This window comes from Ambystoma mexicanum, chromosome 5p (assembly GCF_040938575.1).
Source record: "Ambystoma mexicanum isolate Mex_15411 chromosome 5p, UKY_AmexF1_1, whole genome shotgun sequence".
NCBI lineage: Eukaryota > Metazoa > Chordata > Amphibia > Caudata > Ambystomatidae > Ambystoma > Ambystoma mexicanum.
Genome location: NC_090930.1, coordinates 981,993,756 through 982,016,270, shown reverse-complemented (window position 1 = coordinate 982,016,270; position 22,515 = coordinate 981,993,756). Strand labels below are relative to the sequence as shown.

At 44.8% G+C, this 22,515-nt stretch overlaps 1 protein-coding gene across 4 annotated transcripts in view; it reads left to right on the top strand.

The window, feature by feature from the left end:
* Positions 1 to 1,074: 1,074 nt before the first annotated feature.
* RPP40 (ribonuclease P/MRP subunit p40) overlaps positions 1,075 to 22,515 on the top strand; it is an 872,477-nt gene continuing 851,036 nt past the window's right edge. For 3 of the 4 annotated variants that reach the window (XR_011274228.1, XR_011274227.1, XM_069613449.1), the window contains exon 1: positions 1,075 to 1,246. Coding sequence is in view for 1 of the 4 variants with exons in the window: in XM_069613449.1 (XP_069469550.1) it covers positions 1,124 to 1,246 (123 nt within the window). In the remaining 3 variants the exon portion in view is untranslated. Of the gene's footprint in view, positions 1,247 to 4,377; positions 5,117 to 22,515 lie in introns of those variants that run through there. The other variant, XM_069613450.1, reaches the window with a different exon arrangement.

Below are 22,515 nucleotides of genomic sequence, written 5' to 3'. Positions count from 1 at the left end.
ATCCTCGGGACGATGACGGAGAGCACGCTGACACAGCTTTAATTATAAAGCAGTAGAAGAAGAAAGGTGGGCGGCAATGTTTAAGCGGGATACAGATTATATTGTTTTACCTCATGCTGAGCAGCACTTGGGTAGGCAGCCTGGCTCGGGAGGAATTGAAAAACAAAAAGATTGCTGCTGAAAGTAGCCTAAAAAGAAGCCCAATTTAATGCAAAATAGCCCAATTTGGCAAATCAATGCACGGCTGGAAAACGGAAAGCCCAGCTGACTTGCTTATTACAAAGCTGCTGATTGGAGCAAATCTTGTTTGGGAGCTCCTCATTGGGTTGTGTCGCAGAGGAGTTTGGAAAATAAATGTTAGTGAGTTGGCCATTTCATTTGGTGGCATTGCTGGTTGCTATGCCAACACGTTATTCTCAGTTCAGAGCCCCATTTCCCCCTCTCTCGCTGTTGTAGCAATGGTTTTGGCAAATGTGTGGCTTGTGCCACAAAAATTCGCCAGAACCAATAATTATCCGCATTATTGTCAACTGTTGTGCTGGAAATTGGGGCCCAACTGTGCCCCTCTGCGCAGGATAGACAAGTATGTCCCATTGCACAAAACACTTATCCCCTCTCTGTTGCACATAAAAAAAAATCCCATAAGTACCGCTCTGAAGCGGGCAGTGGAAAAAAAATGTCTATTTTGGAGAAAACAAAAAAAATAAATAACTGCATTACTGTACACTGGGGGGTACCCGTGCTCTGTCCGACTGCACATAAAACACACCCTTGCACATAACGGTCGGGACCTCATGGTCGGGGCAGGCCAAATCGCCGCGCTCCACTAAAATAACAACCAAGTAAGCAATATCTTTAAGATTTACTGTAAACCAAATTCGCCTGGTAATTGGGGCTCGCAACCACGAAGCTTTCTTAAACTCTGACCGTCCACTCGGCCACGAAACTGCACCAGCTTTCCAACTCGTGCATCGTCTTGCAAAGTCAACCAGTTACTGTAATGCGCAACCTGGGGCACTTGATTTACCGGATACGTTCTAACGTGCAACCCACGTGATTAAGAGGAGGCGGGGCGTTGCTAAGGTCCGTTTCTCGGATTGGAAGTAGACACTACAGGAAAAGCATGTCGGGGCTCCGTAGGCTACAAGAAAGCCCCCGACACCTTTTGGTTTCTGACAGGTCTAGCTTCAAGCATCAAAAGTCCAGACACGCTGAGCGCGTAAAGGAGCATCCCTTCAACTACAGTGTGAGTGCGCACGTCACAACAACAGAGTGTAACACGTGGCCGGCTTTTGTAGTACAGTGATCGTGTTCTACAACAGTGCAGTGGTATTGACATTTTTTTCTGAGCCTTCCCCTTAAATACATATACTGTTGTCGTCCCCCTGTCCCCACACCTGAAGAATAAAATTAGTGTTGTCTGGTCACCACATATGCTATATTTGCTTATATTTCCGTACAACCTTTTTGAAAAGCATTGAGCCCTATAGCCATTCCTCGGGTCTTCTTGGGGCTAGCCCCACTGTTTGAAGACCAGTGTATCTACAAACTTTGTTTTAATAAGTCTATTATCTTTATATTACTTCGTATGAAAATGCAGGAGCCAATATTGTGCCAGAAGTATTAAAAGGCTGGCACACAATAGTAGGAAGTGTCTGCCTTTAAAGAGAAGGAGTGTAGGGAGACGGAAGAAAACCATAAGCTCCTTTTTTGAACTAATTATTACATTTTGTTTTGTTTTCAACTTGTGCATTCAAAATATGCCTAGAAGTAGCCTCTATTAAGAAAGTGGGTCTTGACTCAGTCATGACGCAGCTCACCAATAAAAGGAGCTTCAACCAGCACGTGCAGCAAGCAGTACGGCGGCTCTCTCCCTGCATGGCAACCGGTGTTTTCGTCTTCGTATGTGTGTATGCCGTGTGTTCACAGCCTGTCTGGGTTCCTGGCCTTATGCCCACAGGGCCAGTGATTGGCGTCTGGGTGATCCCAGCATATACCCTGGTCCGTGTAATCACAGACCTGAAGGTTGTAGCAGGCTGCCTCCTGCAGTTGGTGGCCAAGTGACCGCAACAGCATCTGTCTCTGCTGGGTGACCCCAGCAACTGTGTGCCTGGTCCGTGTGCCCACGAGGGTCTGTCTCTCAGGTCAGGAAAGTCCTTATAAGGTCATGCACCTGCCTGGGAAAGCTGGTGTGTGTGTCTTGTGTCCCAGGAGGGGGCTGAAACTGTCTAGTTCCATTCCACATCCAAGGAAACCAGTAGCTGTCCCTGATTCCACAACTACTGGTTGTTTGAATGGTGCAGATCCTTGCCATTCATGGGCATGCACTTGGTTGCAGATGGATTTTGGCTAAGAAGAGGACCTCTGCAGTCATTTCTTCTGATCTACATTGGAGTTAAAGTATCCCTCGAAGAAAAGCAGCCTGCTGAAAATCTGAAGACGGCTCCTGAAAAGGCCCAGCATCCCTTCCTGTGTCCAACCCGGTGAGGCTTTGCTCCTCTGCCTTATCTCCGAAGACCCTGAGCGATGCTTCAGCCCTTGGACTACTGGAACCAACTATTCTCAACGCCTTCCTGAGCATCCAGCTCTTGAGAGCCTTTGGAAGTGTCCCTGGACTTCAGTGGAATGACCAGCTCTCTTGTGGGCCACCTTGCCAGAACCGTCACTGTTCCGAATTGAAGTCTGAAACTTTAGTGTTCGTCAGCTTTTGGCACAAGTAGCCATCTCCCCAAATTTCAGCTTTTCACCGTCAAGAGAACCTGTCCTGGAGCAGCTGCTGTGACTGCAACTGGAGGGACGCCAGTCGTCGCCTGTGTGTGGTGATCGTCTCTGGAACTCTCCTTGCTCAAACTGTAAAATATTCTACAGGAGACTGCATTCGTGCATCCTACATTATTTTCTCCGAAAAGGGTTGCATCCTGCATTTCCATTCAACCGGAAGAATCCTCGAGCCTGCAACTCCTGGGCACCCTTAACTGGCACAAACAGCGGAAGATCGAGTTCCCGCCCCATCACTGGGAGCCCCTCTACCGAGAACGAACACTGCTAAATAACCTGTTCTCTGGGAAGGTGCCCACTCAGGAGTGTCTACAACCCCATTTTAGCTCACTGTACCTTTCACAGCAGCAGTGGTGGTCGGAGCAGTGGCGGCTTTGGAGTTGGATTGTACAGAGACTGTTATAATAACTAATGGATGACGGTGGCAATCTTTGAACCATTACAAGCATGAGGAGGTACTACACACCATGATCCTGATCTCCTGAACGGTCTTGAGAGAGAAGGGCAGCAGTGTGCAATGTCTAATAAAATATACAAGGTACAGCCCTGGATGGTTTACTTTTTATGTACATTTCAGACCTAGAGTAAGATTTGTCTAGTTCTTAATTAGAATAGATTTTTAGTCACTGTTTGGTTAAGCAGTAAGACTATTTCTGAATTTGGTGTATTAACATGTTTATGACCAAGAATCAATTTAGACAAGCAGTGCAACTGCTATGGAAAAATCAGCCTCTGTAAATATTTGTACGCTTTCTCAGCCAATTACAGAATGGGCTTTTGGTTTCACGCAATTAATGAAGCAAAAGCCTGCACTAGAGTGTACTCTGGCTGACTCCTGTCAAATGTGAGGAATCCTACGGATCCCTCACTGAAACCCTGCCTAAAGTCTCCTCCCAGGTGACTGGGAAAGGCAGATGTTTTGTGATCCCGACCCTGGGGGTGGTGTACTGCGGGAGGATCACATGGGAGGGATACAGACCAGGAAGACGGGGAACCCATGCCCCCTGTTTAATTTCCCTGTAATCCTACATTTTTGATGGCTGTTTGCCAAACTTCAGAAGTTATAAGAAATAACTTTGTTGAAAGGGACTACAATTCCCGTAGTCCCAGGAGTACTGGGACGAGGAGGAGGGCTGAAGAGGCATGCTGTAGCTGTAGTCAGGCAATTAAACAGCCCACACCTGAGAGAACGTCGGAGGCATAAAAGGCCCCTTCAGGTGCAGGCAATTGAAAGGAGCTAGGATTGTGATTGGAATGCAAGCTGTAGCAGTATTAGCAGAAGGAAGAAGGCATGACGCTTCCAAACCAAGCATAAGTGGGAGAACAAGAGGGATGCCGGAACATGGGGACAGCAGATTTTACCTGCTTGTTCTGAGAGGGTCCTGTTCAACCAAACTGAAGTGCAGAGGCTGAGCAGCCCAAGGTGTACAGGAGAGCTCTCTTTCCCCATGTGAGCCTGATTGCCATGGTTGCTGTGCAGGGAACGTGCTGGAGACCGAGGCGAGGTACAGTTGTTAAGCCGTGAGTCTTAGGAGCGAGAGGTGCGCCATAAACGTGTGGCTGAACCGGGGACGCCTTCACAGTGTAAGGGTGTGTGTACCTAAGAAGACAGAAGCAGTAGAAGTTGTGGCAGAAGTCGTGGAAGGAGTGTCACTAATTTGGAAGCGTGAACGTTGTAAAGACCATTATCGAAAAAACATAACCTTTTATAATACAATTGTTGAAACCTTTAACTTGTAAAAACTACATCAAGGAGTGGTCGCCTATCATTCACTTTCATACGGCAATACAACTCGATACCAATCTTTAAACTTTAAAAACTACATTAAGAAGTGGTCGCGTACACCTAATTTTGATTCCTAAAGAAGGACTGAACTTCATTCTTTATTTTAATGCAGCATATCTTTCATATATAGAAAGTTAGTGTATGTATTATTGAAGAATAGAACACGCATGGCCCAAGCCAATCGTCTCCCCATGTTAACAGTGAAACCAACCTACCTCAGAGTTACGAAGCAATATAATGGTTACTGTGAAGTTAATAACAGTTCAACTGGCCTAAGACACATATGTGCAAGCATTACCTGAAGCTAAGAGAGCGGGTAATTACTAGGGCTGAGAAAGTTTGGGAAGAGAAACTAGATGCTTTTAAAGACTATTTCCAAGTTGACACAACCTGTACTGCCAACAAAACTGTGGAAGACAGAGAGAAGTCTTGAAGGCAAATCCAGGTTGTTATTGTGGCAGACAGACGAGAGAAGCAAAGAGGCTGCCCCTTCTGAAGAGTTGAAGAGTGCCAATCGGAGGAAGAGTGCCATGCCTACTCAAAGGTGTTGAGGTACTTTTAAATGTGTCTTGTCGAAACCTGTCTAGAAGTACAAATCACTCAAGCTGTGGTAGTAATCCAAAGTACTGAAGCTGTGGTGGTATATCTGTCTGTCAATAGATGCTAAATTGTTGTATAAACAAAGTGGAGTACTGTGAGACAAATGTGACTGTTCTCATATTGAATAGGGTAGAATTGAAGTTTATGAAGTGGAATTAGCACTGAGAAGTCACACTGACAAATATACTGTTGTGATTTCTAAAACTGTAACTAAGGAAATACTAACTGTTAACCAAAAATTATGTATCACTGGCAATTACGGATATTGCATTTGTTTAACCGTGGCAAATCTTCTTGAAGAGGTGATAACGCATCGTGTTTGGGATTACCATTGGTGCTATTTGTTGGAAGTGGAAAGTGTATATTTCACCAAGAAGAAGAGATTTGCTATCATTGGAACTTTAGTTAACAAACTTTGACTTTGAAACATCAAGAACTGATTTGAGACATTTCTTTCTTGGGTTGAACATTAACAGAATTGACTTTGAATCCTGGGGATGTGACATTACGCTGGACGTTAGAAGGGTATTCAGAAACTGTGAATGTTCATGTCATGTTGTATTGCCATATATTTTCTTTTCAGGCTACCTTCGGCCACCTCTTCTCCGTCTCTCATCTCTGACTGTCTGTCTGCTATCCAGGAGTTTAGAAAAACGAATGAGCAGGGTCATAGAACCCGAAACATACACTGCTATCTCTAGTTACCGCATCACAGACTGGTTGCTTTTGTTGTTAAAGAAATTTAATACACAACACGAATTTGTATCCAACTTAAAACGTATTTCCAGGAAACTCGATAATTCACAGATAGTATCTACATATGATGCATTTGGTGCTCAGCCTCCCTGCCTACCTGAAACTTGAGGAGAACCATCTCCGGTTCCGGAAGCACCTCAAAACCTTCCTCTTTGCTTCTGCTTTCTCTCCTCCTCTCCCTTGCTGAACTGTACTGGTTACCTGGCCACCCTCTGATCTTGGGTGTAGGTCCCCTCCCCTGCCAGTTACACACCTGCACTGCCTCCCTGGCAACCCCCGCACTTGGGGACTGTTTTCTGTATCCCTACAGTCCCCTACCAGCATTTGACAGCTGATGTCTGCACTTACCCTTGCACTTACCACCAGCTGGCCCTACTACTCATATTGATTTTATTTATACTATTATCCCATGTACTGCACTGTGCCCCCCCACTCCGCACTTTTCCTGTTCCCCCTTCCACTGCACTTGCGCGATCTGAATGACACTTGGCCTAGTAGGATCGCTGTCTCTTGTCTTCCCTCTGTGCCCCCCTCCCTTGCCGCATCACGCCTTGAAACACTTGTGTATAGGCGCGTTATGAATGCAATATCATATAATATATTCTTATATTTGTTGCTTAGTGAGAGAGCCAGTTATCCTATATTAGAATGTTTCCCTTTAGCTTTGGTTAGGCAGGGAAATCCTCAGCAGTGTAGGAACAGTGAGGCATTTTTGATCATATTTCTTTGAGAATAAAATGGCATGTTTTGCTAAATCATCAATTAGTTGTCTCCCTCGGATTACTGACCCCTCACACAAAGTTGGCCTTCAGAAGATATAAGACTAGAATTAAGGTAATCTAGCACATAATGGAGTCCAATTGAAAAGGCTCTAACTATTAGCTTTAACCTGCAAATAAACCCAATCAACAAACTTGGAATGCAGGCTCTGAATTCTCCTTACAGAGAATAGCGGCATCGCCCCCTGTCACTGTGCTTATACATGACGGTCAGTATTTGAGTGTTCGACCCAAAGAAAACTGCACACCCAATGTAATCATGTTGGCACCAGAATTTCAGTCAAGGCAGTGTCTCCCCCTGGACGGTAGGCTGGCATAAGTGCCTGTCAGCCATCAGCTAATGGTTGAACCTGATACTTTTCTCCAGAGGTCTCAAATGTTGCAAACTGTCAGAGGATTTTAAGGAACCCGTGGAGGATCCACCTCTCAAAAGCCACATCTAGGGGACGCATTATAATGCTTGCAGAAAGACCCCAGGTTGGTGCCAAAGATCTAGTCAGGCGGTGCAAGTAAGTGGAAATATCAGCTCAGCATAATGGGGCCCACCACATTGGCGTCTATCCACTGTCTAAAGGGAAGTTTTGGTTTTAAAAAAACATGACCCCAGCCTGAATTGTAACTTTAGAACACACTAAGTGGGGAGGCTTCTGGCACCAGGATCAATGTGTCTTAGAATGATGGTCCTATGTGCAGAAGGGGTTTTGTGACCCTTGTTTGGAGAAACGCCACCCAACCCCCTATGTCCCTGGTGCTTCAACCCATCCCACTAAAGGCAATCCCCCCATTTCCAGTGCTCTCCGAATGTAGAACCATAGGAGCAAAGGGGGGCATCCTGGCCAGATGGGGTACATCTGGTTTCTCTTGGGTCAGAGTGGTTGCCAGAATCCTACTGGCCCTGCTGCCCCATATTGTATGCATGGTCCAAGGAATACAGAAATCGGGAGGAAAGGCATGATGTTTTCCATGCAATGAATACTGCACTAGCTGAATATGAAGTGCCAATAGAAGGTTGGCCTTTGGTCCACAAGGCCTAGCTGCCAGGTGATGGTCTCCAAAGCTCTGGACATTTAGGGGTCTCGAGCTCTCGACCTTTTGTGTCTCCTGAGGTTGGGAGTGGGTGCTGAAGGGTCCCTGCCTTTGCCCTAGCTAATCTACAAGGAGCTTGCCCTTTGAAATGTGCATGGTTTGGGCATTGTGATGAATCCTACGGTCCCCTCCCTAAACCCCTGCCTAAAGCCTCCTCCCAGGTGGCCAGGGGAAGGCAGCCGCTCCCTGATCCCTGGGGGTGGTGTACTGCGGGAGGATCACCCGGGAGGATACAGCCCAGGGTGGTAGGGGATCCCGTCGGTTGAGACAAAGTATTTTTCCCTGACATGGAAGAACTTTGGGGAAGGGCCAACACACCTAATGGTCTATTGTTGTTATAATTGGTATGAACCCCACAATAAGTCAGTTACCTGGTGAAAAGCTGACATGACACCTGGGGATATAAAAGGGAAAGAAAAGCCAGTTAAAAATCCCCTTTTTCCCCCGTAGGATTACAGAGGAGAAATGTAAACATAACGCTGTTAGCAAACTGCCTTTCCCTTCTCAGTCAAAACCTGATGATTGTATTTTAAATGTAATTAAGGAACATGCTTCTACCAAAATGTAATTGAGGAAAATGATTCTACCTTTAGAACTAAGACGTTGGTAGAAAAACCTAGTTCTGTTGTTTGGGACTACATGTCCCATAATCCCAGCAATACTGGGATGAAGAAGAGGGTTGCAGAGCAATGTGGTAGCAAGAATCAGGCAATTAGGCCTAATGACCCACAGCTGAGGAGGCAGAGAGCCTTAAAAGGCCCCAGCAAGTGCAGCCAGTGGGTTGTAGTTGGAGATGTGTATGTGATCAAAGAAGCAGACAGTGCAGCAGTAGCAGTCGAAATCTGACAGCACGGGGCTTGCAGACTAAGCAGAGGTGGTGGTTTTTTGAGAGTATAAAGTGCAGAGGTAGTGCAGCAGAAGACATGCAGGAAGACCTTTTTCCTTATGGTGCACCTGAATGGAGAGACTGCGCAAGCAGAAGTGTGCTGATAGCTACACTGGAGTGTTGTTGTGCAGCCAAAGGTCCTGAGAGTCTGAGAAATTCCCTGATGGTGTGGCAAAGTCGTAGAAGCCTAAGCAGAGGGAATCGGTGGGTCGGGACACCACCCAAAGTCATGATAAACCTGCCGAAATCTAAGGGGAGAAGAACAGAAGCCGGTGAGTTAAACCAAGCATTCTGATCCCTTTCGCCGAGTGTATGCAGTTAACTGTAGCAAGCCTGAAGTCTTCCCGCTTTAACGCAAGCACCCATTAACAAGCAGATAATGGAAAAGAAAGGAAATGTACCACTCACTTGGGCTTAGCCTTATCTAGATCACTAGCGTAACAGTGAAAAGCCCACAAACCATTGTCAGAACATTTATTGAAACTGAACGAAGCAGAGGTTGTATGCAACCTAAAGTAACTCTGGAAGGAAAATCCTTTGTTGAAATACTTGAATTCCGAAATACTAACTAAAGCAGCAGTCATTTATCCTTAAAATTGAGGCTAAAGAGAAAAGTAACCTGAAAGCTCATTGTTGAAGCAGAACATTGTAATACTGAAGTAGCAGAAAGTCTATTTCTTATTTTAAACTAATACGAGCATTACCCAAGCCAAGAGGTGATCCCTTTTCAAAATGAAACAAGTTTGTTTAAACATATCTACCTAATCTGTGAAGTTGTCAACAGTCCAGTGGCATGAGATTTGAGTGGCATTGTTACCTGAACTACGGCTTCTAGGTAATTATATGGGCAGAAAAGATGCGAGTAAAACTGGGAAAGAGGGGCTGGGTGCTTATAAAGAATATTCAAAAGTTAACCTGTAATGCTGAAGACTGCTGAAGTTGAAAGGAAGTCAGTCTTGTGGGCAGAGGCAGGTTATACTTCTGGCAGCTAGACAGACGTACGAGGCAGAGAGGCTGCCCCCTTGTATTAAGTAATTGAAGGTAAGAGTGCCTTGCCTACCTGAAGAGGTTGAAGTGACTTTGCCTGATAAATACAAACCAGTAATAGAAGTACATGAACTGTGGTGGTATACAAAGTTGTCAGCGGATGTCACATTGGATTGGTTTGAAGTAGTGGCATACTGTGAGACAAAGGGGATTGTTCTCATAGTAACAGCAGTCAAAGAGTGGTTGTTAAGACAAAGCAGCAACCCAAGAAAAGCATCCTTACAAATATAACCCATTGTAAAGTTGTAGCTTGGGAAGTAACTATTCTTTTGAACGGTGGCAAATAAACTTGAAGAGAAGATAACCAGGATTACCATTAGTGCTATTTCCTTGGCTGGAACCAAAATTGGAGAATTTTTACCAGTGGATCTTTGATTGATGAACTTTTGTTTTGACTTGGAACTGATAAGAAATGGTTCAAGACTTTTCTTTTCCTTTGAACTTTTTGAAGCTGACTTTAAACCCGGGGGAAAGGATCTTACCCAAGACAGGTGAAGGTCATCCACATATTGTTTATCTTATGTTGTTTCATGTTTTTCTTTGAATGTTTGTTATTTAGAGTGAGGGCCATGCTAGAAATTGTTCCCTTAGCCTTTAAACTAGGTAGGGAATTCCTCAGTAGAGTAGGGCAAAAGGCTTTATTTGAAAACATTTACTTTAATTAAATGTCTTACTTTGAGAAAACTCAACTGACTCCTCACAGCATTCTGTTTCAAGTCCTGCATGTCAAGTTGGCATCTTGGTGAGATGGTGGTTTCCTTAGCATGCGGTTGCCAAGTGCGCCATCACAGGCAAGGTCCTATAATATTTCAGCTAGCTGATGAATCCCTTCTGTTAACTCCAAGCAATTCTGTATGTTCAAGTTCCACCCTCTGATGATTTCAAGGAACATTGATGGTCTCCGGAGGCTGGATACATGGAAGTCCACCTTCGGGGTGTCAGAATTCTATTTTCTTAGACGTTTCTGTGGTTTTCAGGTTTTCAGGCGGGAGTTCTTAATGTCATGTTCATTTTGTAGGAAGTACTCATAAGTCCCAATGACCTTGATGTACTCTTTTTCTTGAGAAGGTGTTAATCAATGAGCAATTGCACGCTCGGGTAGACACAGGGATGGGGGTCAGAAGATCTGCAATCACCTAAGCACAGTAATGCACTCATATTGTTACTACTAGAATTACTATTATCCTCTGCAGCCATTTCCATACCTGTGCCAATTAATCAACATCTGGAAGCGAAAAGGTGGGTACAGCAGGTGAGAAACAGCCAAATCCAGCCTTGCTTATATTGTTTGGCCCGGGAAAGGTATGGCCATGTTTGCGGAACAGAGCTCAGTTCACTCCTGACTTGGAGGCTCCTGAAGTACCAATCACCTATATTGGGGACCATAGCTAATTCAAGTTAAACCAAGAGCGTGTTGAGACCATACAATGGTGAAAGGCACTATACAAATGCCCAATGTATAGCAAAGGGTGTCCTAACAAACCAATGCGTATGCACTTCTGTGTTCATTCCTCTTGTAAACATACATGACAATGTCAAATTATTTCCAGTAGTTTTGGCAACAAAAACAATAACTTCTTTTCAACGGGGGGGGGGTGTATATATAACCCACAAATCATTTATTTTTCGCTTCTGTTAGACCATAACTTGTAATATCTTTTGTTGTTCTGGTCTCACTTTATGAATTTGTTTTAAGCCCATTTTATCAGGGGCTAACTGATAATATAAATATGCACAGACATCTGGTGTCGAAACGCAAAACATAAAATAATACAGTACCAAAATGAATAACCTGTGTGTGAACAACATGCTCCATATATGCACAGTGGGACCATGTAAAGAAACACCAACAAGTTACTCAATACGTGCACAACAAAATCATGTAAGAAACACAAATGATTACAAAGGTATTGTGCAAAAAACCCTCAATGTAAGAACAGCCTCTAAATTGGGAGCATGTGTTTGCTCTATGTGCCCTATGGGCCTGAGCTTCTAAGAGAGAGTGAATATTGAAGCTTATTAATTCATCAAAGATCAAAAGACCCATTCATGGTCATTTATTCATCAACAGTCTTGGGACCCATTGATGCTCCACAATGATATGTACCAGCTGTTGATAAAAGTAGGGTGCTAAGGTGGGCAGTAGTTTATGATCCTGTCTTCCCTGACGTTTCGGCGAAATGAAATGGTCTGCCTTCTTCTGGACCTGGAATGTAGCGTGATGGAAGTGCACCAATTAAGCAATATGCCCCTCACGGCGGGGACATTACCGAGTCAGGTAATGCCCCGGGCCCATAGGGCCTTAACGAAGGCCCCGGGGCATTACCTGACTCGGTACTGCCCCCGCCACGAGGGGCATATTGCTATTAGTACTCTGGCCCGCAAAATCTGCGTGACCGGGCACTAAAATTAGTGTCGTTTCGTGAAAGAGAAGAAGGTAAGTAGGGTCGGGAGGGCGGAATGGAGGAAAGGTGGAAAAAAACATACCCGAATCCCCGGCGGGGGAGGAAGGCAGCCTCCAGCCGTGTGGAGGCTCGGAGCGGGGATGGCCCTGCTCCGAGTCTCCACACGGCTGGAGGCTGCCATCGTCCCCCACCGGGGACAAAGTAGGATGAAGGTAAGTGGGGTTGGGAGGGCAGGGAGCGGGGAAGGAGGACAAACAAAAAATAAAACATACCCGAATCCCCAGCGGGGGACGAAGGCGACATCCAGCCGTAGAGGCTCGGAGCGGGGATGGCCCCACTTCGAGCCTCCTCATTAGCCGAGGGGCTGCCATGCCCCCGCCGGGAACAAAGACGTGGAATCCGAGGGATTTCCGGCCGGGTAATGCCCCAACGAGGTCCAATCAGAATGGTCCTTTCATTCTGATTCTCCCTCGCGAGGTACTAAGAAGCTAAATTATTGAGTTGCTGGTTGCACAATGACAAAAAAAAGTAGCTGCCAAGTGCAGCCCAATTGTTACTGACATTTGGTTGAGTCGATCATCACCGCTGGGTGAGGAGAGGAGTAGTGTGCTAAAATATGTTGCACTATTGGGTAATAACATAACATAACAGAGGAGAAATAACCATTTGCATATCAGTCTGGTCCCACCCACTTGGGCAGTCCAGCACCAACGCTAGGCAATTCTCCTCTGAACAAGAGTACCAACAGCAACCCAAGACACGTGTTTCAGCCTAGTTGGGCCTCGTCAGTGAGGTGAAGCTGTGCCTCTCTAATCACAGTGAGCAAGAGGTCCACGTCTAGATTACCCTGGGTAATTTAGGGTGAAACCCAGGCTCCTAAAAATTCAAAAAAGGTCTGTGAGACCGTCAACCAAGAACAAACACGTCCAAATAACCTGTTCTCTTCCAACGCGAGCCTACTTAATCCTGCCTACTGAGACTTCATACTGGTGAGAAAGATTGTGTGGCTCCTGTGACTTTTTGTGCAGAAGGCCCTATAGGATATTGTCTTGTGATCTGGTTCCCGTCATTTACTGCATCTAAAATACCTGCTTTGCTGATTAAGTTATCTGATGTATATTTGAACCTATGGTGACTGTATACATTTGTATCACAGCATCATGCGATAATGCTGATTGTTAAATTAATTTTCCAGTTTGTTCAGAATTCCTATAATAAATAATTGTATTTTTATACTTGACTGTCTAAACTGAATCGTGTGCCATACTGTGTGTACTCATTGAGGGCCCCTGACCCCACTCACACTCTCCTGCAACTAAGCCTTAACCTCTCTCCACACTACCTTGATTGAATTTTGGCTAACCTCTCAGAGCTTCTGTTCATCATAACTAGGTTGGCCTCCTTAAATCTGTCCACCAAGATAGATTCTACAAATCCATCTTCTCAATAATTCTTACTGGGAGCCATCATTTACACGCCTTAACTGTAAAGGTGCAGAAGTAGACGTGGGACACAAAGGCTGGCATGTTTGTTGGTACAAACATTTATTTAAACGAAAGTAAGGAAAACCCCTGTCTGTTCCTATAACCAAGAGGGTTTCCCTGCCTCAAACAAAACTAATGATGGTGTCAGAATGTCTGTCAAAAGAACAATAGACCACCACCCAATGTCCCAGACCTATTTCCGTCCCATACACATAAACAGAAAACTATATAACTAGTTTCACAATGACTCCAGAAAGGTGGCTCTTTCTTTCTGGATGGTTTTTCAGCAGTTTGTAACTCTTGAGGGAATATCCCTCTTCCCTTGCCCATCACTATGTTTTTCAATATAGTTAAGCAGTTTAGAAATATATAACGTATATAACGGTTCCATGTAATAATGTTGCCACAAAAATCTCGCATGCAAAAATATCGCAGAAAAATGGGCGTTTTTTGTGGCGACATTATTGCATGGAACATGCGGGGGACTCCCCCGCAACCCTCAAACTTTTGTTTCTTTTTTTTTTTTAAATATATTTTTTTTTGCCCCTGTCCCCATATATATGGTCACCCAAATAATATCGCCACAACATTTTCCTGGCGATATTATTTACGGCGACCACATATATGGCGATATTATTACCTGATACCATTATAACATGCATGGTGTTCTGCTCAATTGCAATCATGTCGATAGTTTCGGCCATAGATTGACAAAAGGCTGTAGTCGATGTTCTTTTTGGATTCCAGCATGTAGTGATAACTGCTAGAGAGGTCGCTGTCCAGAGCCTTGTTTTTTCCGAAAAATGGGTCCATTCAATAAGTATTGCCAGGATCCAACAATTGTTTTGACAAGCTTCAGGTTTTACCCTGTCCTCGCGGCGATGAGTAGGCCAGCAGAGGGCCGGCCTAACAATCCTCTTGCCGCCGGGGAGATCTCAATTTCAAATCCGTCCATGGCCGGTTTTTCTAGAAGCCACGTCTCTTGAAGGCAGAGAATATCAAAGCGACCCAGATCTTCACTATTGGGGTCGGTCAAGTGTGCATGGCCTCTGGTGTTCCATGAGGATAACGTCAACACCTTTGAATGGACGGATTCTTTCTCTTCGTTAGATAATTGCTATCTGCTTCGGTTTGGTATGAGAGCTCCTTTTAGCCAGTTCCACGGTCCACCTGAAGTTGAGTCTTTCTTTGTCTTGGCCGATGTCTCAGGGAGTCTATTGCTCGGCGACTGCTGCCTACGATTTCTGTTGCTGTCAAGTCTTCTTTGTTGGGGAGAGCAGTTTCTCAGCCTTTCTCTTCTTTGGTATCCACGATGTCTAACAAATGCCGATTGGTCCAGGCTGTACCTAGTTCTATCTTGTGGGTCTCGAGTAGTAAAGTCGTCTGATGAGTCGACCGAGTATTTGCGGGAATGTTTTTCTGTGAACCTCCCCGGAACGGCCTTCTGGTCTGTTCTTCGAGATATGGTGCGTTCTTCGACACAAGGTTCCTTTTTCCTGTCTGATGTAACCCCAAAATGGGCCTTCCGTTCTGTTCTTCGAGATGTGTGATGGTCTGCTGAGATAAGTTCATCTTTTGTCTTAATAGCGGCCGGTTCTTCCTGGTTTCCTTTTTTCTGTGATGTAGCTGGGCTTTTTATTTCGGATAGAAGGAAGCCGGCTAGTTTTAGACCATTTCCAGCCTCCCGACTCAGATGTTGAATTGCAGCTGACTTGATATGGAGGTAGGCGTTAGCCTTATTGTCTCTGTGATATGGTTCAATTAATTTGAAGTCTTCCGTTTTCAAATTCTTTAGGCCAGGTGTGGACCCTGTAATTTTTAACACTTTTCTGCCGTTCAAGACCATATATTTGTCTCTATTTGAGATCTGCTCGATTTTGAACAGGCGAATGGATTTATCCATATTTACAGTCGCCTCTGATTTTTCTATTGATCTATGTGGCTTTTGAACCTGCGTCATCAGGCTCCCGTTTAGGGGTTCGATTGCAGTGCCTGCGGACAGTACACGTGATACTGCTTTTGTAGCTGTAGGCAGGCGTTCGTCATGGCTTGGTTGTTGTAACAAGGGACCATCCACTGCGTGGCATTGGGCTGGAGGCGGGACTGATGTCTTCTTAATAAGATTAATGCTCTTTTGAGTTTCCTTAGGACCGCTATACACCTCGTGAGGCTGCCTGGAATTAGCAGGGTGCTCTCGTTCAGTATACTGAGACAGGTTGGGTAAGGTGCTGGAATCCAGAAATTCAGTGGTTGATTTAGGTGATTGAGTTAAATCAATCGAAGAAACGGCCATCATTTTCACTGGCTCCTGGCTAGGCACAGGAGGTTCCGCATATGATCGTAGTCGGGTCAGTGGTTCTATTTGCTCCTTCTCTGCCAATATTAAAGCTTTTTTTTCTTGTCCCGGCCTTTGTGAGTTTCTAACATTCTGAGTAAGCATTGAGTTAGTCTTCAGATGTGTACTATTCACAGTTGTCGCTGGTTTGGGTTTATTGAGGAATATTGATGCTATTTCCTCATTTCCTTTCCTCAAAGGGGTCTGTGTAGATTTTTGTTCCGACAGCCCCAACAGAGCGTCTTTCTGACTTATGGCCCCCATGGCATTTTCAAATTCCTGTTCAATTATGTCCCTTTTCCTTTGTGAGATCATATTTCAAATCTATGGCCGTTATAAACCCTTCCAGAAAGGTCAGCTGCGATTGGATAATTGCTAAGGTGGCTGTGTTATCTCCCGCGGGGTCGCCTAGGGTTTCATAAGGTTTGCAAAAGGGGGCCATTGCAATTGTTATTGCTGCCATGATCGTGGTCATGTCTCTCTTATTGTTCAGTGTTTCTTTTTGCGAAGGTATCTGGCCGTCAGTTAGCCTTCCATTTTTTGACGGTGAATCTCTGCAGTCTGTAGGTAGAGTGTTCGTGACTGAATGCCGGCGTCTAGCTGTAGTACGCCCAGCCTCCGATAAATTAGGTAACCTCGGAGAAGAATTCCATGGACCACTGCCCGAACACCGTTGGAACAATGGATCTGTTGGGTTGTCTTGTGAAATTGACCTGGGGTTTGAAATTGGTAGATGAGCTTTTGTCCAGGGTTGTGGGCTCATTCCTCTTTGTAATGGATATACATTCGGCTGAAGTAGGTCCAGTATGTCCAACATTCCGTGCTGATGCAGCCGGGCATCTGTTGATGATGTTTCTCTTATGCTGACCATACTCCTCAGCTCAGGATGGATGGCCTTTCCTGCCTGCACCTCTGTTAGTTGCCTTTGTTTCGTATGGTCCGGTCTCAGCAATTCAGATTGAGAGAGAACCGCTGTGTCTATAATGTTTCCCTGAATTGGTAGGCCCATTAAGTCTCCTCTCGTTGACAGCGAGTCAGATTGGGTGCAGGGAACTGTATCTATGGTATTTCCGTCAATAGATGGAACGTAGATGGATTCTCTCGGAATCACGTCGTGATGTTTGTCTTGTAAAGGTACCGTTTTTCTGCATTTTGCGTCCGAGAGTTCCTTGAGTCTTGAAAAAATTCAGGAGGGCATTAGAGAGCAGCGGGATTGGTAGAGACCGTTTCCCAGTCCCCCGTTTTTTGATAGGGAGTTGGGAGCCTGAGCTTTTAGTCGGTTTGGTTACTTTCACGTTGATTTCTTCCTTTCTTTTTTGTGTGGTTGCTTTATCAGTGATTCCTTGTGACAAAGGAAGTTTGGATTTTGGCTTGCCTCTTTTTTTGTATTGTATTCTTTTCTTGTTTATCTTGTTTATCAGAGAATTCGCTTTTGGGTTGCAGGTGTCCGACGCCCTGGATTGTTGGTCAACGTCTGACTCTGACTCTGAATTAAGTATGTAAGGAGCACTTTGATTTTGGTGTCCCACAACTAGGTCCGGGTCAGTGGTCTCTTCTGGTACTGAGTCAAGCGGTAGGGTAAGAAATTGACATCTGGGTTTCCTCGCTGGACACGGGTGGTGCGACAAATGGCACTGTTGTTTTTACTATATCAATTTGTACAGGTAATTCCTCCTGCGGCGATGGATGACCCATGGCCAAGATGGTCAATTGAGGGGGAACTTCCTTGTGTCCTGGGAGATGGTTTGGGCGTTGCAATTCCCCGGTGTCAGAGCCACCACATCTAATCCTGCCTCTGAGCTGGCTTCCATGTGCAGCCTTGTGGCAATAACTATCTGCATGTCTTGAGTCTCTCCAGTGAGACTCGTTGATGGGTCCTGTGGCTCCCGCAGCGGCGTTTGGTCATTTCCGCACACCTTAGCCACCACCCTCAGACCCACAGGGTGAGATACTCTGATCCGCTCGCTGTTTGGGCCACTCGCCGAAGCGGTAGTGGGGCAGGTGGCACAGGCGAACGGAGCCGACCGCGCTTGTTATGCTGAGGAGGGAGCTCCTCCCCCTGTGCTTGTCTGAATCGGCAGCGGAGCCGGCGTTGAGGCCACATGCAGCGATGGCAGTAAGAAGCCTCCTGTTGGCAGTGAGTGGCCTATATTGTTTTTTTGCACCTTTGGGACACGTGGAAGATGAGGCAAAGTCTGTCCCGTGCTGCTGATTTTGGGCGAGGGGAGAAGGGAGGCCATAGATGCAGCAGGATCAGTAGAGTCGAGTACAGAATCAAGTGTACTCCCCATCCTGAACGTGTAGATGGGATTGTTTAGATTGTTTAGATTTGGAGATTGTGACGTGGTCATGGAGTTTTTTTTCACGTGACTCCTAAGGCATTGTTGGTCAGGTTCGTCCTCCATAATGTACGTATAGTGGAAACACAGAGGGAACTTATCTCATGCACGTCAGGAGTAACGGGTGCTTGGATCAGATCAGGTACTCAACAAGTTTCAGAGCTAAAAGTCCTTCAAATCAACTGAGTGCCTCACATCCGTGTCAGTGTCTGTAACAGCGGCGGAGGTTCTGCTAAGCCAAGCCCCCTGCCTCCCGCTGCGGACTGATGCAGACTGGTACTCTGCACGGTACCCTGTGCACGCTCCACGCTGTAGAGGGATTTTTGAAGGCAGTAAGTCTTGTTTTTCTTAAAGCAGCACTCCACAGTAAAAAGTTAACTATTGCCAAGAGGAAAAGGCTGGTACAGTCTCCCACAAACAATCTTACCTAACACTACTTAACTAATGGTACACAGGGAAAATAAATCCTTGCCTGCCTGCGTGACTGGGTCAAGTGCTTCATTGGATTTGTTTTGCTGGAACACTGTGTTTAAGTTGATACACTGACGCTTGGAGCGATGCTGCTTCGGCAAGTCCTACTGCAGATGTCAGGATTGTTGATGGCGCCACCGCTGCTGGGGACTTTGATGTCCTAGATGGGATAGAGCCAATTTGTGTTCCTGACGCTTCGAAACCCTTCCGAGATGCATAAGCGCCTACCAAAACCACATGTTAATTCATGAAACCGATTTGAAGATGAAGATGAAAGAGGTTATTTTGAAGATGCTGTCAGGCAAAAGTGCAACAGTAGTCTTCCAGAGAAAGGGGACTCTTGTGACTAAACTTACTCAAGGATTTCCTTGCATGACTATATGTGTACTATCTATTTGAAAATGTTATATACCATAGTATTGGGGCATTTGAGACTGCACATGCATATGTTTGCACCAGCTGCATTTATTGCTTGCAGTTTAGTACATGCTGTCTATACCAGGCACAGGAGGGTGTTATTGGGACATTTGAGGCCTCATGCTAAAGTGTGAGCCTCATGCTAAATGCAAAAAATTAGTTGGTGAAACAATAAATGTTTATTTCGGAGAACAAATCAATAAAACAATGTTAGCAATTTTAAAACTGCATTAATTACACAGACACTACCATTATTTAAAACGGGCATCTTAAAATTGTCAATACAAATGTCGTGCTAAATCCTTTACAAGAAATGCATATAAAGCGCATAACTCAAAATACGACTGACTAATGAACAAGCACTTGCTAACAAATGAAGTATCTTTTCAAACCATGCTGTATTCAGGTAATGCACTATTGCGAAAACAAGAGAGGCAACATTGCTCTGCCCACACAAGTTGAGGGCATCCTTGCACTCACACGCTCCCAAAGACGTCCCGACAGGAAACAGCGTACCATGAAGTAACACAGAGAGGACAAAACAAGTATTGGCAATGCCAACACTTTGGGCGTTTGTGTAGGTATGGGACAGGCACTGCCGTAGTTGTATTAACCGGCCATTGAAAGTAATATGTGAAAAATGTTGCGAGAATCTGGGCATCTAATAGCGGTGCCTGGCAAATGCCTAATACTTATACACAACCCAAAACTGTCGGCTTTCTCCAATGCTTGTTTTAAAACTTTAGTGAAAGACATAGATAGTGATTATAAATGTAGTGGCTGAAGGCAGATTTGGTTTAGAAATCTTTATTATACCACCAGTGTGGTTAGGGTTCCAATTATTACCCCTTAGAAGACTGCTTTGAAACAGCGCTGGCAGACAGAGTGCCAAGTTTGATCATAAGGCTTGATTAAAGCATACTCAAAGAGTTTCCATGAGGAGGTATTTTGGGCGGGGTAGCGGCAAGAACTGGGTGGGAATGGCCATATTGATTAGCATGGCCATGGGCAGTCAATGGGTGGGCAAATAACCAAACACCTTCAAGCTTTGTGTCCCTCCTCATATGCATGCCATTTCTCCCTATCTGTACTCTAATGCAATAGTTTTGGCTTGTAGGTGGAGTGTCAACTAATAGCCCAAACTAAAACGAAAATGCATTTTCTCTAATGATTATGACGGGGGCAAATCCATCAATGTTCTCCCTCCCTCTATCCCTAACAGTATCAACAGATAAGATGCCAAGATATAATTTCAAGAAAAACACTTTTGTGCAGCACTATTCCACAATGGCTATGTATTTTTCAAACCCAAGTTTGTTCTATTAATTTAAGTAAAAGGTACTGCATTGGCTCGTGTTGCATAAATCTAACTTGCTTTTAATAATCCACTACTCAAGGCTGCTTTAACCAAGCGGCAAGTACTGTTGTTTATTATATCAGGTGCGTCGCAAATATAGCCTAAGGAGCGAGACACCAGGGCAGACACCAGGGCAGAGAAAGAACACCTGGAGTAGAAATAACATCAATCAAATCCTCTTTCTATTATAAAAAGACAGCTGAACTCCATGTTTCGATCAAATATAACTGTCTCAAATGGGATTTCTGGTCAATACTGCCAGTTCCATACAAAGTAGAACATTTGGAGTATTGTTTGGAAGAATTAAATATTTATTCAAAAAATGAGTTTTCCTTTTAGTGACCAGGGAAGCCAATTTTGATGGCCCCAAATGTCTGCCCCTTATAGGTCTGTCAGAACAGTTTGGAACCCATAGACCTCAATAGACTGGTTAACAGACTCTCACCTCTACACCCCAAAGCGTGCTGCAAAGGCATCGGTAGCGCTGCAGTGTCTGGTGATAGTGGTGCAATTTGTCTCAATCTATTTTCTCTACCCACACTTTGGGAGAATTGCACTCCCAGGAATCAAAAAAACCTAATTTTAAATGTTCTTGTGCATGAATATGAAAGGAGAAATACCGAGCTCAGCAAGCGTAACAACACCCTTGGTGCGGGTGACTTCTCATCTGACACATGCAAGTACTCACCTTTATTTATCTCTCTAGATCTAGTGGATTCATTTTGTCAATTTGTAATAATCTGACGAAAGGCTTGTTGATTACTAATGTCAGTACATTGTGTGAGTTTTTCCCCCCTTCTCTGACCTTTCTTTTCTTTATGGGCAATTTAAGATTTATAATCGGGTCTAATACTGCTTATGCTTTTTTAAAATTCTTCAGTAAGGCAGGAGGGTGGAACAAGTTGTAGAGAAAGTATTGATGCTAATAGGCCCTATGACATTCAAATCATGCAAGTGCAGTAACGAGAAGTGCATTGGGGGAGGAAGGAGGGGAAGAGTAGGAGCTGGGTGGGTGCTAAGGAGTGAGGGGTGGGTCCATAAGTGCAAGTCATACTGATCTTATTGCAACTCAGGTTTTTAGAGCTTCTTACAGATCGACAGTTGCCTTTTAAATCATGACTGTTGCTTCAAATATTAAACAGTAAAATAGCAGGCAGATTGTGTCACATATATCATACTTTAGGTACTCATGGGTGCAACTAACTTATACATAAATGATCTCATGCGACAATGTAGCATTAACCTCTGTGGTCTGTAGAGGACGTCAGTGGTAATGGCCCACAGACCTAAGACTTTGTCTGTCCAAGTAAAGCAAGGGTCTCTGCGAGGGCTGGCTGGCCGTTAACACTGAGGTTCTCCCCAACCTGAGGTGGTTTAGGCTATTAGCACCCCAGGCTGACATCTGGGGTGTTTTTATTCTTTTTTTGAATTTTGTTATGGTAAATTGGCTTAGCACTTCACGCGTGGGCTGTCTGACCATGAAGACAAAACTACAAAGATAGCTGCAGTGGAAGCATGTTTCCATGGTGGTGTAAGGGTAGCCCAACTTAGAGGGATAAACCTAATTATAAGGGTACCCCTAATCACGCTCACGCCAGAGTAAAGTACGCCCCTATAAGGAAGTAAGGCCAAGAGTCTATCTTGCAAGGATAACAATTGTGTTCTTTACAGAAATGAGGATAGGAGCAAAGAACTCTGCTGCCCGAACGGTCTCTTCTGCCACTCAACCGTTCCTTTCTCCTGCCAAACTGGTGCCAGGCAGGAGCTTATATACTCTTGACTTGATCACTGGATACTGGCATGGCTCCATCGCCCACACCATCCTTCTTCCATACAAGGGATGCCTAAGCCTTCCTTTCTTCATCAGCAATTTCTGTCAGGCCATACTACTTAACATATTGCTAGCCTATGCAAGAATACACTGTGGCTCATGTTCTTCATCATTTTGCTACTTATGAACATTTATAAATAAACAAATGTTACCGTCAT